The sequence below is a fragment of the Cinclus cinclus genome, chromosome 20 (genome assembly GCF_963662255.1).
Source record: "Cinclus cinclus chromosome 20, bCinCin1.1, whole genome shotgun sequence".
Classification (NCBI taxonomy): Eukaryota; Metazoa; Chordata; class Aves; order Passeriformes; family Cinclidae; genus Cinclus; species Cinclus cinclus.
Window position 1 is genome coordinate 12,377,769 of NC_085065.1, and position 13,705 is coordinate 12,391,473.

The 13,705-nt window shown below is 58.0% G+C and overlaps 3 protein-coding genes and 1 long non-coding RNA gene across 9 annotated transcripts; 2 read left to right on the top strand and 2 right to left on the bottom strand.

The window, feature by feature from the left end:
- Window positions 1–625: 625 nt before the first annotated feature.
- On the bottom strand, window positions 626–8,227 carry ARHGDIA (Rho GDP dissociation inhibitor alpha). Of its 3 annotated transcripts, XM_062506177.1 has the most exons (7): window positions 6,685–7,836; window positions 6,312–6,580; window positions 3,961–4,170; window positions 3,538–3,621; window positions 2,979–3,055; window positions 2,741–2,804; window positions 626–2,320 (listed from the first exon to the last, which is right to left on the bottom strand). In XM_062506177.1, the coding sequence occupies exons 3-7, from the start codon at window positions 4,148–4,150 to the stop codon at window positions 2,121–2,123; spliced, it is 615 nt and encodes a 204-aa protein (XP_062362161.1). In that variant the 5' UTR covers window positions 4,151–4,170; window positions 6,312–6,580; window positions 6,685–7,836; the 3' UTR covers window positions 626–2,120. The 3 variants fall into 3 exon arrangements, with proteins under 3 accessions (XP_062362161.1, XP_062362159.1, XP_062362158.1); XM_062506175.1 differs by lacking the exons at window positions 6,312–6,580; window positions 6,685–7,836 and adding an exon at window positions 8,170–8,227; XM_062506174.1 differs by having other exon boundaries at window positions 6,312–7,836.
- A 318-nt stretch (window positions 8,228–8,545) lies between these two features.
- On the bottom strand, window positions 8,546–12,746 carry ALYREF (Aly/REF export factor). 3 transcript variants are annotated; one of them, XM_062506259.1, is made up of 6 exons: window positions 12,460–12,746; window positions 12,162–12,293; window positions 10,112–10,259; window positions 9,927–9,990; window positions 9,629–9,806; window positions 8,725–8,863 (listed from the first exon to the last, which is right to left on the bottom strand). In XM_062506259.1, exons 1-6 carry the CDS (start codon window positions 12,685–12,687, stop codon window positions 8,849–8,851), a joined length of 765 nt encoding a protein of 254 aa, XP_062362243.1. In that variant the 5' UTR covers window positions 12,688–12,746; the 3' UTR covers window positions 8,725–8,848. The 3 variants fall into 3 exon arrangements, with proteins under 3 accessions (XP_062362240.1, XP_062362243.1, XP_062362242.1); XM_062506256.1 differs by having other exon boundaries at window positions 8,546–8,863; window positions 9,927–10,259; XM_062506258.1 differs by lacking the exon at window positions 8,725–8,863 and having other exon boundaries at window positions 8,871–9,806.
- On the top strand, window positions 9,757–10,776 carry LOC134052060 (uncharacterized). Its single transcript, XR_009933844.1, has 2 exons — window positions 9,757–9,808; window positions 10,194–10,776. It is a non-coding gene; the product is annotated as an uncharacterized LOC134052060 (long non-coding RNA).
- Window positions 12,747–12,824: 78 nt separating the features above from the next.
- Window positions 12,825–13,294, top strand: ANAPC11 (anaphase promoting complex subunit 11). Of its 2 annotated transcripts, none has more exons than XM_062506261.1 (2): window positions 12,825–13,025; window positions 13,118–13,294. In XM_062506261.1, exons 1-2 carry the CDS (start codon window positions 12,846–12,848, stop codon window positions 13,169–13,171), a joined length of 234 nt encoding a protein of 77 aa, XP_062362245.1. In that variant the 5' UTR covers window positions 12,825–12,845; the 3' UTR covers window positions 13,172–13,294. The 2 variants fall into 2 exon arrangements, with proteins under 2 accessions (XP_062362245.1, XP_062362244.1); XM_062506260.1 differs by having other exon boundaries at window positions 12,825–12,954; window positions 13,026–13,294.
- Window positions 13,295–13,705: the final 411 nt, after the last annotated feature.

Genomic DNA, 13,705 nt, shown 5'->3' on the forward strand with positions numbered 1-13,705 from the left:
CAAGGCCCAAGGAAGGGGCCTGTGCTGTCAGCTCTAAATAAAAGAGGGAGCCTCTGGAGTTCTCAGCTGCCTTTGTGAGTCTTTGACCAGGAGCAGAGCTGAACCCCCGCTTCCAGGTTCTCTCACACCCTGGCTTCTGTAAAGAGCTTTTCATGGCTACACTTTCCTTATCCTTAACACAAACATGCCGCATGCTCTGTAAACATCCACAGGCTCTTATCATGCTGCCTCTCCCGGACTGAGTTCTCTGATCCCCTCCCTCATTCCTGTAACTGCACAGGCATATTTCCCTTCGTGTGGAGCAGTTGTGCTGTGGGTTCAGAGCCTGCCTGCTCTGAAGCTGGGAAGAGACCCCCCCCCCCCTTTGGAAATCCCTGTTGTCACTGCCCCTCTCCCCCCCACACACACTCCCATCCCTCACCGTGTGGGCAGTGCAGAACAGGGCAAAGAGCAAGGGACAGATCCTGCACACATAGTGCCATGGGGCCTCTCCTCCTCTGGCAAGGGCTGTCCCAGATCCTATTTCACATTCTAGCAAGCCCAGAGATCCTGGTCTTCTCCTGCCGTGTCTGCAGAAATCCCATTCAGCCACTTCATGCTGGAGATCCAGCATGGACAGTGCACGGTCAGTTCAAAGATTTTATTTAACTGTCATAAAAGGAGAAGCAGACGATGATTCCAAACCTGTTAACCTGGGTCTAGGACTTACAGACAATACGCACGAAATCAAATTAACCAAAAAATCTCTAGGGGCAGGGCGAGGGGAGTTAGAGGCAAAGACGTAGCTACGAGAAAGCCACATGTACTTGGTCCCAGTTTTAACCTCAGTGTGGTAGATCCAAATTGGAGGGCTGCAGAGGTGGCACATGCCTGCCCAGCCCCCCGGGTCTTGCAGGGGGCCCCTAGGGCTTCTCTGCCCCAGGAGCCACAGCTGTGCAGCCAAGGGTGGAGGCTGGCATGCTGCAGGTCTGTGGCAGGCACGGGGAGCCGAGTGTCAAGGCAATAACTACTGAGAGGCCAGGCACGGATTTTAAAGGCAGAACAGATACATAAGGCATTAACCGCTTCGGAACACTTGTCCATCGCAAGCTCTTTGCTGATCACATCAGCAGCAGCTGCAGAGACAGACTCATCCATCCTCAGGCCAAAACAGCCAGGAGGGCAGGTCCTGTCCTGGAATTTCAGTGCTTTGCAGCTACCTGGGCTGCAATGAGAAGTGCGAGGTGATGGCAACATCGGTGACCCCTGCACCGCCCTACCCTTCAGCCCCCCCCCCCCCCCCCCCCCCTCTGTGCCACAGAGGCACCCAGAGAGCTCGGGGCTCTGTGCAGGCAAGGCTGGGGGCCAGCCAGGCCAGTGCTCAGGGTGCCAGGAAGGATGGCCAGGCGTCACCCAGGATGTCACACCTTCTCCCCTCTGGAGAAGTCCTGTCTCAGGTGAGGAACAGATCAGCAGTGAAGTGGGAAGTTGTGAATCTTTCCTAATAACACATGAGGGGCGTGACCAAGCTGAGCCCATGCCAACAGATGGGGAGGGCAAGGTGGCATTTAAAAAGTGTAACAGAGGCAGGACCCCCTCCCTAGAGGATACATGTTACACATTTAAGGCATCATGGTTACAGGGAACATCCACAAATGAAGCTGCCCAGGACAATGGGGGGGGGGGGGGAAGGGCAGGCAGACAACACTTGAGCCAATAAACCGATTTGACAGCTGCCTGGCACCAAAATTCTTCAGCTACTTGGAGGCAGTAGCTACCCTGAGCTGTGCACAGGAAAGCCAAGCACAGGATCCTAACAGGGGCTCCTCCCCTTTGGCACCTCCTGGATAAAGGAAGGTGGGAAGCAAGAAAGAGCCTGGCAAGGGAGTGGGCACTCCCCTCAGTGTTGGGGCAGCACAGCCCCAGGAGGGGCAGCTGGAGACCAGATGCAGACAGCATGGTTTGGTCAATGCACTCAGCAATTCTCTGGGGAGGGGGCACATAAAAAACTGAGCTCTCTGGTCAAATGATAATGGGGGTGACAGGTAAGGGGGTTCCAATGTCAGCACTTTGGTACAGGGGGGAATTCTACGGTAGCCACTGTCTGATTCACACTCTCTGGGCTTTGGCCTCAGGAAGGGCTAGTCCTTCCAATCCTTCTTGATGGTCAGGTTCCACTCCCAGGACAGGTGGTCAGTCTTATCATCATCTGTGAACTTGGATTTGATGTTGTAGCTGCCCCGGGCCAGCATGCCCTTTGGGGCCTCCTCCATGGGGGTCAGGAACTCGTACTCCTCTGCTCGGGGGCCATAGCTCCCAACCATGTATTCGGTCTTGTCAACTAAAAGGACAAAAAGAACTGCATGGAGGCTGTTCAGGAGCCTCCCCTGCATCCTGGCCAAGGCTAACGCAAACCAAAGGTCTGTTACTGTTGCAACAATCCATAGAGCAGCTGTAACAATAGGAATCTCACCCAATTCAGGGCTCCCTTACCCCCAGGAAAGGGCCCTTCTTGTGGGGAGTGACCAGCTGTCAGCGCTGTCAGCTGTGACCTGCTTCCTGCCAAACTCAGGGGAGAAATGTGCTCAGGATCACAAGCTGTGCAGCCAGGACCATGGGCTGCCCCACCATCGCAGGCCCAGGAGTACTGAGGACTGTCCCCTCCCGTGAGGAGCTGCTGAGCAGCCCCTGTCACAGCAGCAACATGAGCAGGAAGCACTCACTCACACAGAGCAGCACCAAATCACATAGAAGCACTTACTTTTCACACCTTTCCGGAACGTGTGCTGGATGTACTTCAACCCTGACACAATCTCCCTGTTTACCTGCAGAGAGAGGAGCAGGGACTGAGCAGCATGTCTCCATTCACGCTGCCCAGCCCACCTGCATAAAGATCCCACTCCTTCAGCACAACGCCACTTTTGGGGCACGGGCCCTCCCCAAGCTGGGACCAGCAGTCTGGTGTTCCATTCATTCTGTTTCCAGATCAGAATCCTTACCCTAAAGGAGATTTTTATCCGGTACTCCACGCCCTCCTTCAGCACAAATGCTTGCTTCTTGTAGCTTTCCAGATCACCTACAGAGACGGGAGAAGGTTGCTCAGAGCTCCTTTATGCTGTGCTCTGGGGTGAATTTCCATGGCACGAAGGAACTGGGGCAGGAACCGCATGAGCAGGGAATGGCCCTGGCTACAGGGCCCTCTATGCTGCCAGAACTAGACAAACAATGCCCTGCAACAGGACACTGCAGCACAACCATGCAATTAATTCCAAACTGTTTCTTTGCAGATGTTTGCCCCAAGGCTGTCACCATTTCAAAGCTGCCATGACTCTCACCATGCAGGCTGGAAGAATCTGCCTGCCCTATCTGGCCCCTCACACCTCTACAAAACACCCAGGTGTCACAGAACTGCTGCTGGGCTCCAGGTACAGAACCCACTGGGCCCAAGCACTGTGCTCTGCCTCTAGCACTTCTGACACAGGAAGACTCACTCAGCTTGCTGGCAGTGCTCCTGCCAGCTCTGCCTAGGAGCAGGGCTGGAATTCCCTCCCAGCTCACCTGTCAGGTCCAGTTCCAGGGGGCCTGGAGCTGTAGCACAGACCAAGGTCAGTTTGGTGACCACCACATTTGGAGCATTGGGATCTAGAAACAAGGGAAAAAGCTGTTAAACACTTGTCCCCAACACCGCTCCTTTTCCTTCCAGGAACTTCTTGAAAGAGCAAGAAAACCAGCAGAAAGAACCTCCGACTCTGTAAGGGTCAGGGCTTCCATTGAAGCTGGGCCCAGCACAGTCCTCCACGAAGGGAGAGTGCCACCTTTCAGCCCTGAGCCCTATGCTGCAGGCCAGCAATGGGCATGGGGGAGCACAGACACAGCTTTGTGCTCTGGGCTGTGCTCCTGCCCAAACACAGAGCTGGGAGAACAGCTCCCAGGTGAGAGCAGAGGCAAGTACAGAAGGGACCAACACAGCCCAGGACTCACCTGCACTCACGGTGACAGCACCCAGCAGTGCCTCCTTGTACTTGCGCAGGCTCTCATCGTCCTTGTCCAGCTCCTGGATCTCCTGGATGCTCTTCTGGGCAGGTGGCTTATAGTTGACAGAGTGTTCATCCTCCTCATTCTCAGCTGCAATCTGGGCCAGCTGCTCTGCCGTTGGCTCCTGCTCCGCCATCCTCGCACACGTGACCCACACTGAAGTAGAGAGGAGAGGTGTGACTGCCCTGACACCAGCAGCAGGGTTCCCCAGAACTGCTCTGCTGTGACCCCACAGGCTCCCACTCCCACTGGGGCCCTTCACACTGCCCCCTGGGAGACACAACCCTGCCAAGGGCTCCCAGCCCCTGCAGAACCTTCCAGAGGCCAGGTCTCATCTTCAGCACGCAGAGGCCCAGGCAAGCGTGAGAAAAAAACACAACCTCAGTGCTTTGCTTGTAGTGTAAATACCCCAAAGCCATAGGGAAGACATTCTCCTGCACAAGATCAATCAGGTGAGGCTTTCAATTGGTGTAAACTGGAGTCCAGAATAAACCCAGTTATGCTGTTCACAACAGGATTCCAGCTAAGAATAGGCCTCTGTCTCACCACTGGCACGAATGCTGGGAACCTCTGCTGGGATCTGGTGCTCAAGTTGTTCGTTAACTCAGTCAGGTCAGTGCTCTGTGCCAGCTGCCTTGGCAGAGTGGGATGAGACACCTGGCTCATCCCTTAGCAAGGATCTGTGGCACACACAACCAGGGAAACAGGCAATAGAGTAAACGAGATGTGGAGCCTGGCTACTCCCATCTGCCAGGACTCTGCCCAGGAAATGCCTAGCCACATCAAGGGCTGGGCAAAGGTGATGCCAACACTCCATTAAAATCCTCAGTAAAAGCCAATGACACATTCAGGAATTCTCGGTGTTCCACAGGGCATATTGTCTGAAAGGCTATCCTATGGCAAATATCAAATTGGACTCTCTAAAGACTCAGAGTACTCTGGTACAGCTTTAGAAAGGCACTGGGAATGATGGGACACCATGGGGCTGTACCAGGGCTCTGGCCTTGTGTGGCACACGCACCTGTGCCAGGAGCTTTTCCTGCTGTACCTGCACAGCACAGCAAACAGCTGGCCCTTCCACATGGCATCCTCCAAAATCCTCACACTGAATGATGTGGAAATTTGTCTTCAAAAGGACATTTAGTCTCATGTCACACATGAACGACTGATGAGATTTCATGCCAGTGTCTCCATATGAAACCCAGTCCCCTGCTTCTCCCAAACAGCTGCCAGACTTGAGGACACCCAGAAGCACTAAGTGAATACTCACTCACACACCCTGCATTGCTCCATCTCCTCCCTGCATCCTGCCCCATCCCCTCCTCATGTCCTTTGGCTCACCTCTGGGCTAGATTATCCCTCCCACACAGTCCACAGTTCCTTCTAACTCTCACAAATTGCTCTGAGGATATCTGCAGCTTCCAGGAATGGAAGTGACAAAATTTCAGCTTTACAGAACCAAAGTCCCAGACTTGTAGTGACTGCCATATTCTGTGACTGAGCCTTCTGTGAGAGCACACTAATCACATACATGGCAGAGGATACATTAGCATCCACACACCCATCTCCAACAGTGGTGGGTACACTTCTGTGCATGAGCATCCACAGGCACCCTCCACCTTCCAATTTTCAGACAAGCAGAGACAAAATCTCTCACAGACAACCAGATAAGTGATGGCACGAGCCATGATGCAGCCTCTGCTCCAGCACCTGAAGCTCTTGGAACCAGTGCTCTGTGAACAACAGCACCAGTCCCAGCACAGCTCCCATGGCTGGGAGACAGCTGCACTGACTGGGAACAGCCATGGCATTCACAGCCGTGACTGCCAGCAGCTGCTCACCTCCAAGATCCTGAATCCTCTCCTGGGCAGTTTGGAAATGCACTAGTTTGGTGTGCCCCCCTGGTGTAACACACACAGTGACAGTTTTCTCCCACACATCCCCAGCCCCATCTCCACCAGACCCATGAGGAATCCCTCCTACAAACTAGTCTTTAGCACCAACCATGACACTCGGGGCACAAAAGAAAGCTCAAACCAACCAAGAACCCAAATCCCCAGCTCTTTGGTCATGTTCCTGTGTCCAGCCTTCCGTAATCCAGAGCTGAAGAATCATGCATACCACCACACAGATTAAGCACAACCCACCCCATCCCTCTCAGGAATTCTAAGGTGACAGGAGCCCACCAGGACTGAAAACACCCCTGGGGACCAGAACCAGCATGAGTCCAGTCAGCACTACAGGCCAGGCTGGGCTTGGCTCTGGGGAAACAGCCTTCACCTTTCCTATCAGCTTACCTGCAGGTCCTGGGTATCCCACTGCTCCATGGAACAGCACAGCCCCCTGAGAACTACCACGGCTGCAGGAAGGAACCCCAGCCTGTACTGGTGGCAGAGTACAGGAGGGCTCCTGGATCTTCAGAAGGAAACCCTGGCTCCCTGCAGATCCTCAGGATCATAGCAGCCTGTAGAAGGCAGCAGGAGGCTGAAACTCCACCTGGAAATTCTCACTCTGCTTTCACTGCTCCCTCAAACCATAAGTTTCTTCCGGATTCTCAGCATGTTTTCTGCAGGACAGAGCAGCTAACGCGTGAGCCCCACCTCCTGCCAGGCAGAAGTACTAGTGGGAATGCCCCTCATGTGCAGACAGTAGGAACCATTGACTCCATACCCGGAATCCCCATCCCACGGCACCAGCGAAGCCAGCATTAGTCAGAGTATCTTCAGATGAGCTAATCAGCTTCCGACATCCATCAGGCCTCAGCGCAGCCGTGGACGCAGCAGTGCCAGTTCCAGCAGTCCCCACCCTTCCTTCTTCCCGCGCACAGGGAAAGCCTGCACAGCCACCCAGAGAACTGGGCTGGAATGTAACCCAGCAGTAAGTTTTTCTACAGGGCCCTGTCCCAGTCTGCTCTGCCAGGACGGGGAGCCAGAACAGCCCAGTCTGGCCTGGTTCCCAGCTCAGATGGTTCCCAGGGCAGCACAGGGCCGTGGGGGCACCAGTAGCACAGAAGGGACAGGAGCCTAACTGGTACTCCCTGAGGACAGGCACTGCCAGGGCATATCCAGGCAGCTCTGCTGCACCAGTTGTTTTGTAAGAGCATCCAGGGAATTCTCATCCCACCTGATCCCCTTGGCTGTCTCACAGCCCCAGGCAGGAAGGTCTCGGGGAACAGGAGGACACACTGCTGCCCAGCGGGGACTCGTCAGTCTGAGGACAGATGATTTTCCTTCTTTTTGGTCTGACATATACCTGACCTGTCGTTCACCTACACGGGTGAACTGTGCAGAGCCAAGCTGAGGGCTCACAAACAACTCCAGAAGCATAAAGACTGCTGGGAGTGCTGCACCAGGGATGCAAACCAGCACCGTGGGTACCTAGAGCCAGAACTGTGACCCATCCGTGTCAGCAGCCGAACCCACAGCAGTGAAACTGTCCCCACTCCACAGTCACAGAATAAGATCCTCCACACTGGAAGAACACTCGGACAACCAGAGCAACAGAATGGACCCGAAACCCTCAAGGGAACAAGTACAGTCGAGGGCTTTTCTCACCACAAACGACGATCAAGGGTCTTGGGAAAGCACCGCTGCTCCCGGTGGAGTCATGCTGGGATGGGAGGGCAGGAATCGCGGCTCCTGTGCAAAGACCCCGCCGGGGCTCGAAGCGCACCCAGCCCGCGGCGCTCGGGGTGGAAGGGCCCTGTCTCGGCACGGAGCAGCCCGACCCTGGTACAGTGTCTCCCAGTTCCTCATTCCGTACCGAGCGGCCATTAATGGACAGCCCGTATGCACCACAGGCACCGCCGACCCCAGGACGTGCCTGGCCCGGCGAACCCCTCCGCCGCCCCTCGGGCCGAGCACCGGGCAAATCCCGCCAGGACTACCCCAGCCCCTCAGGGGAACACGGGCCGCCCGCGCCGCCCACGCTCGCCCCACGCGCTCCACTCCGGGACGGCCCCACCGGGGGCAGCGGCTCCCCCGGCCTTCGGAAGGTCGCGCAAGGGCACCCGGGGCCCCGCGCCCGACCCTCGGCCGCGCCCGGCCCTTCCCGCGGCCCGGAGCCAGCTCGACGTGCCCGGCCCAGCCCTTCCCTCCCTACCTTACCCCCCACCCGCCCGCCCGGTCCCGCCTCTACCGCCCGGTCCCGCCGTACCGATCTCGCTCGCTCCGCGCTGCGCTGCCAACGCCACGGATCCGCCCAGGCCCCGCGCGCCCCCGCACTTCCGGGACACGCCCGGCACTTCCCGTTACTCGCCACCGCGCCGCCGCCGCGCTTCCGGTCGCGGACCGCGCGCTGATTGGCCCGAGGCGTCGCGCGCGGGCGGGGCGGAACGGACCGGATGGGCGGGACCGAGGCGGAGGGGGCCGGACCGGCAGGGCGGGGCAGAGAGGGATCGGGACCAGGAGAGCGGTCCGGGACCGAGACCAGCGGGCCAGGACAGGACGACGGGACCGGCACCGGCACCGGCGCGGCGGGACAGGTACATGGCAGAGTGGCACAGAGCATCACGGTACGTGTGGGAGCGGGACGGGGCACAGGGCCCAGCGCGGCAAGGCATCAGCCACAGCTCTAGACATGGTTCTATTTTTATTACGGCAAAGGTGAAAAAGCCACCTTGGCCCAACAGGCAACCAGAAAAATTTATCCCAAAAATAACTCGGTACAAAACAGGTCTGCTGAGAATTAAAAAAAACCTTTACAGGAGTTAAAACCTATCCCAGAACATAAAAGTAAAACAAATCCCATCCTTGGTAGTAGTAGCCACAGCTGCAGCCCCTGCCGGGAGTGTGGAGCAAGAGTGGAGTCCTTCCCTGCGCCCACCGCTGCCGCTTTAGCTGGTGTCCATCTGGAAGAGAGGGGAGGAACTGACATCATGTACCTTGCAGCAGCCCTGGCACCTTGTAGCACCCCCCTGCCCCGAGCCTACCCACTTCTTGGCAGACAGCCTGGCCCTGGTGAACCCCCCAGCGCTGAGGGACAGGGACAGGAGGGTCCAGGCCACAGCACACCATGCTGAGCAGGATAACAGACCACACCCCCACACTGTGCCAAGGCCTCTTCTAGACTCCTGCTTGTCCTGCTTCTTGCACGCTCTTGCCCTGACCTATCCTGATCCTGAACTACCAGCTCCACTGCTGTGGTGTCCTTGTGGCCTCAGCTTTGTTGGGATCCTAACCCAGCTATGGCACAGGCTGAGCAAGTTCCAGGTACAGCTGCAACCTGCCCATGGTTCCCCAGGCCAGGGCTCATTTCTGCCACCAACATTACACCCTTGCGCCAGCAGCACACCACACAGTTCTTCCACATGAGATTTTCCTTTCTGTTCTCCCATTCCTACAACCTATCAGCTCTGTGAGTTTTGTTCTGCAGCTGCTGCTCATAATGGCTGTTCCAGCTATGGAACCTGGCAAGAGCAGAGGCTGTTCCTCAGCTATCAGGAACAGGTCACAAAGTACTCTGAAAAGCAAAGCTGAGGCCCAAGCCAAAGCACAACTCAGCTTCAGAGACAGACTGCTTCAGTCCAAGGACCTGGAAAATGCTTTCCCTTTTCTGTCAGCTGTAGGATGGAGATGCTGTGGAGAGCCCCTGACTGTGCCCAAGCAGCACTTACCCTGGCATTGTAAGCATCCAGCTGTGCATCTAGTTCTTCTGCAGAGAGCTGTTGTTTGGAAGTTCTTCCAGCTCCTCTGCCTCTCCCTCTGTTCCCGCCACGAGTCCCTCGCCTGTTGCCTCCACCTCCAAATCCCCCCGAGACCCCGCGGTTTCTGGTCATGCCACCTCTGTTTACACTGTAAGTTTTAAAAGCAACTGTTTTAGTGCCTTCAGTGAACCTAAACAGGACCCGTGTTCCCCACCAGGGAGGGGTCCTGCACCTTCCCGCCCCACTGCTCGGGCAGGGGTTCCCCCACCTCTGTGCTGGTCTCCGCTGCGTGTCGATCTGTGACGTCACCAGCTGGATGTTCATGGGGCGCCCTGAGGGGAGGGAGAGCAGCCCTAAGCCTGCAGGACACGCAGGTGGGGAGGGACACGGATGTGCAGGGTGCTCCACTCCAGCTAGGGAAGCAGGCCGTGGACATGGGCCATGCAGACTCACCATCCAAGGGCACCCCATTGTACTGCTTCATTGCCTTCAGAGCATCAGCCTTTCTCTCAAAATGCACGTCTGCCGTTCCTAGACTGCGACCAGATCTGTCATAGTGCACAGCTGCCTTCTTCAAGGTCCCAAACTCCGCAAAGAGCTCCTGAGAATGAGAGGAAAAGGAGCATGCCCATCCATCAATGCTGCAGCACCCCACACAGACACACTCAGCCAGCATCAGTGCTTGTCCAACCACCACAGACAACCTGGCAAGACCCAAGGGCACAGGGGAGTACAGCCCATCAGGAAGATTTCAGGGAGTCATCACAAGTGGCAAAACCAAGCAGGACTCCATGTTCATGTCCTGCAGGAGGCACAGTTACAGCCAGTGAAGCAGATTCAAGGGATGCTGACCTGCTTTTTTCCCCATGGGAACTGGGGGTTTTTCTTGAAGATGAGTCAAAGCAGCAACTACTGAAAATACTCCAGACCCCAGACACCTTTCTCACAGGGGAGAATGACCATGTGAGTGCATGGATACACGGGATGATGACATTTTTACTGTGCTGGACTTGTGCCTATTACAAACGTACCCCGGTAATGGAGACCAATAAAGTCCTCTGCTGAGGTCTGTCCTTTGTTGCCACAAAGACTGGAAATAAAGAGATGCAGCAACAGAACTGCCAGTTTTGTTTCTCAGGCACTACATTTGGGAGACCAGCAAGGTTACTACACTGCCTGTGCCAACCTGCTCCTGAATCACAATAGGGCTCTCAGCAGGGCTGCTGGAAGAGAACTGCAAAGGGCACCTGGCAGATGCTTTCTGGACAGAATGTGGAAACCAAGGCTGTGTCAGCTCTGCCCAGAGCCTGGGGTCAGCTGCTCCTGCCTCAGAGGACACAAAGAGCAACGCTGCACAACTCCTTAATGACCAGAGTGCCTTCAGCATGTTGCACCACATAAAGAGGCATGAGCATAGGAACAAAACCAATCCCACATTTGAGGCAACACTAAATTATGGGGCTGGGGGCCAAAGCCACTGAGTCAGTGCTGCTGCTGAACAAACCCCAGTGGGAGCTTGTGCAGCAGCAGGAAGGTGAGTCCTGTCTGCACACAAGGCACTGGGGCTGAGTTTTATACACTGTGGCCTCACTGCAACAAACAGGAAAACCCAATCTGAACTTACACAAGGAAAAGAGGTAGTGTGCAGCACACTACCCAGTGAGTAGGTGATCTGACAGAGCTCCTTTCCAATACCCCACACACAGCCAGACTGGTGCATGGAGAGGCTGGAATGAATGAACAGACGAGGAAAAGCCTGACAGCAGCGATTTGGTTTTCCCTGGTGAGCACACAAGAGCCAGAGTCCAGGGTGATGGCAACCTCTGTGGTGCAGGATCCCCCTCCAGAGACACATGTGGCATTCAATTCTTGCACAGCTCACAGTCCACTCATGACCCTGCGACACCCCTCAGCCACATGGGAGCCCCCTCAGCATCCACTCCTGAGGCAGAGGCACCAAGCACCTGAGTGCAGGCACTGTGGGCTCTGACCAGCCCAAATGGGGCATGGCCACAACTGGTGAAGGGCAGGACACCAAGGCAGCAGCACAGGAAAGTTGTTCCCATGACAAATAACTACCTGGTTTCACTGATGGGTGCATCCTTGGGAAACCCTTGACACCCAACAGAATTTGATTTGACAAAGGACAGAGCCAACAGCACAGTTAGGGATCGCTACTGCTGTCCAGAGCAGGAGTTCATAGAGTTCACAGCCAATTGTCCAATCACAGCGTGATCCAGCAGAATCACAGCATCGTTCCCCGTCTCCCCTGCACCACGGCAGTCACAAAGCACCTATAAAACAAATTTTCCACCCCCATCGAGACGACCACGATCGTGGCAAAGGAGGCACACGTAGTACCAACCCCATCGCTAGGGATTCACCCAGGAATCCTCGGCCCCGAGCGCAAGCCGGAGTAGGGCTGGCGGGTTTCCCGCGGGCACCCGACCTGGGCGCCATGAATGAAGCCCCCGCTCCCCCGCGGCGCCTCACCGAGCCCTACCTGGATGTCCGCATCCGAAACGCCGAAGTCCAGGTTGGAGACGAGCAATTTTCCACCGGTCTCCACGCCGGCCCCCGCCCCGAAGCCGCTGTCGAACAGGTCGTGCTGCCACTTCTCGGGGAGTTGCTTTGGCTGCAATGAGACCGGGACGTCGCTGACCGGCGCCAGGGCTTCGCAGCCCGCGGCCGCGCCGGGAGCGGACAAAGAGCCGCCGGCGCCCGAGTTCCCGCCGCGCGCGGACCCTCCACCCCAGCCCGCCGCCCTGCCGCGGCCCAAGCTCCGTCTGCCCAGTCCGTACCCGGCTGTAGGGCGCGGGCCGGTTCCTGCCGCCGCCCCGGGCCATCACCGGCCGGTTCCGCACGGGGCCGCCGCCCGCGCGCCCGCCGCCCACGCCGCCCCGGCCGGGCCCGCCCCCGCGTGCGGTGCCGCCCCGGCCCCGGCCGCCTCGGCCACCCCGGCTGGCCCCACGCTGGCTCCGGTTCAGCTTAATGATGTCGTCCAGGGACATGTCCATCTTGTCGGCCATGATGGCGGCACCGCTCCCACCCGCACTTCCGGCCGCGCTGCGGCCGCGCCGGAAGCGGAATAGGCGGGGCTGAGCGCGGCGCGGCGGGCGCGCGAAGCTCTGTGGGGTGGGCAGTACTTCCGGCGGGGCCGCACCGGGACCGGGACCGGGACCGGAACATGCGGGTGCGCGTACGGAGTTGGCACGGAGTAGCGTCCTGGCTGTGGGTGGCGAACGATGAGAACTGCGGCATCTGCCGGATGGCCTTCAACGGCTGCTGCCCCGATTGTGAGTGCGGGACCGGCACGACACCGGGCAGTGCGCACTGGGCGGGGCTGACGGTTGTCTCCGTGCCGCAGGTAAGGTTCCCGGTGACGACTGCCCGTTGGTGTGGGGGCAGTGCTCGCACTGCTTCCACATGCACTGCATCCTCAAGTGGCTGAACTCGCAGCAGGTGCAGCAGCACTGTCCCATGTGCCGCCAGGAGTGGAAGTTCCGGGAGTGACGGCGGCTCCGGGCACGGGGACGCGCCGTGGCCGTTCCCGGCCACCCCGGGCCCGATCAATAAACGTGCAGACGCCAGTCGCGTGTTCGTGTCTGTGTCCGGTGTCCCGCGCTCGGGGTCGCTGCACGGAGCAGGGTGCGGGGGGGGGGGGGGCGCGGCGGGAAGTGACTCCGCCAGGCGCTCCGCGGGCTCCGCCGCCCCGGAAGCCGAGTCGCGCGGCGGGGGCGGCCGAGGCGGGACCCCCGCCGAGCCCTGGTACCCGGTACCGGCCCCGCCACTACTCGGGGCTGTTCTCTGACCTGTGCTGCTCGCCGCACACCAGCCGCCCCCACACAGACGGCTCTGCCGAACCGGATCTCGCTGTGCTGCTGCCCAGCTCGGCCGACCCGCCCTCGGGCTCCGCACCGCGGCGAGTACCGGGGCTGACCCAGGGGCTTGGGCTACTCGCTGCGGGACGCTGGGCACGGTTCATGCTCCCACCGCAGGTTCTGGAGCCCCCTCACCGCCGCGGTGCTCTGCAGTTAGCAGCCAGAG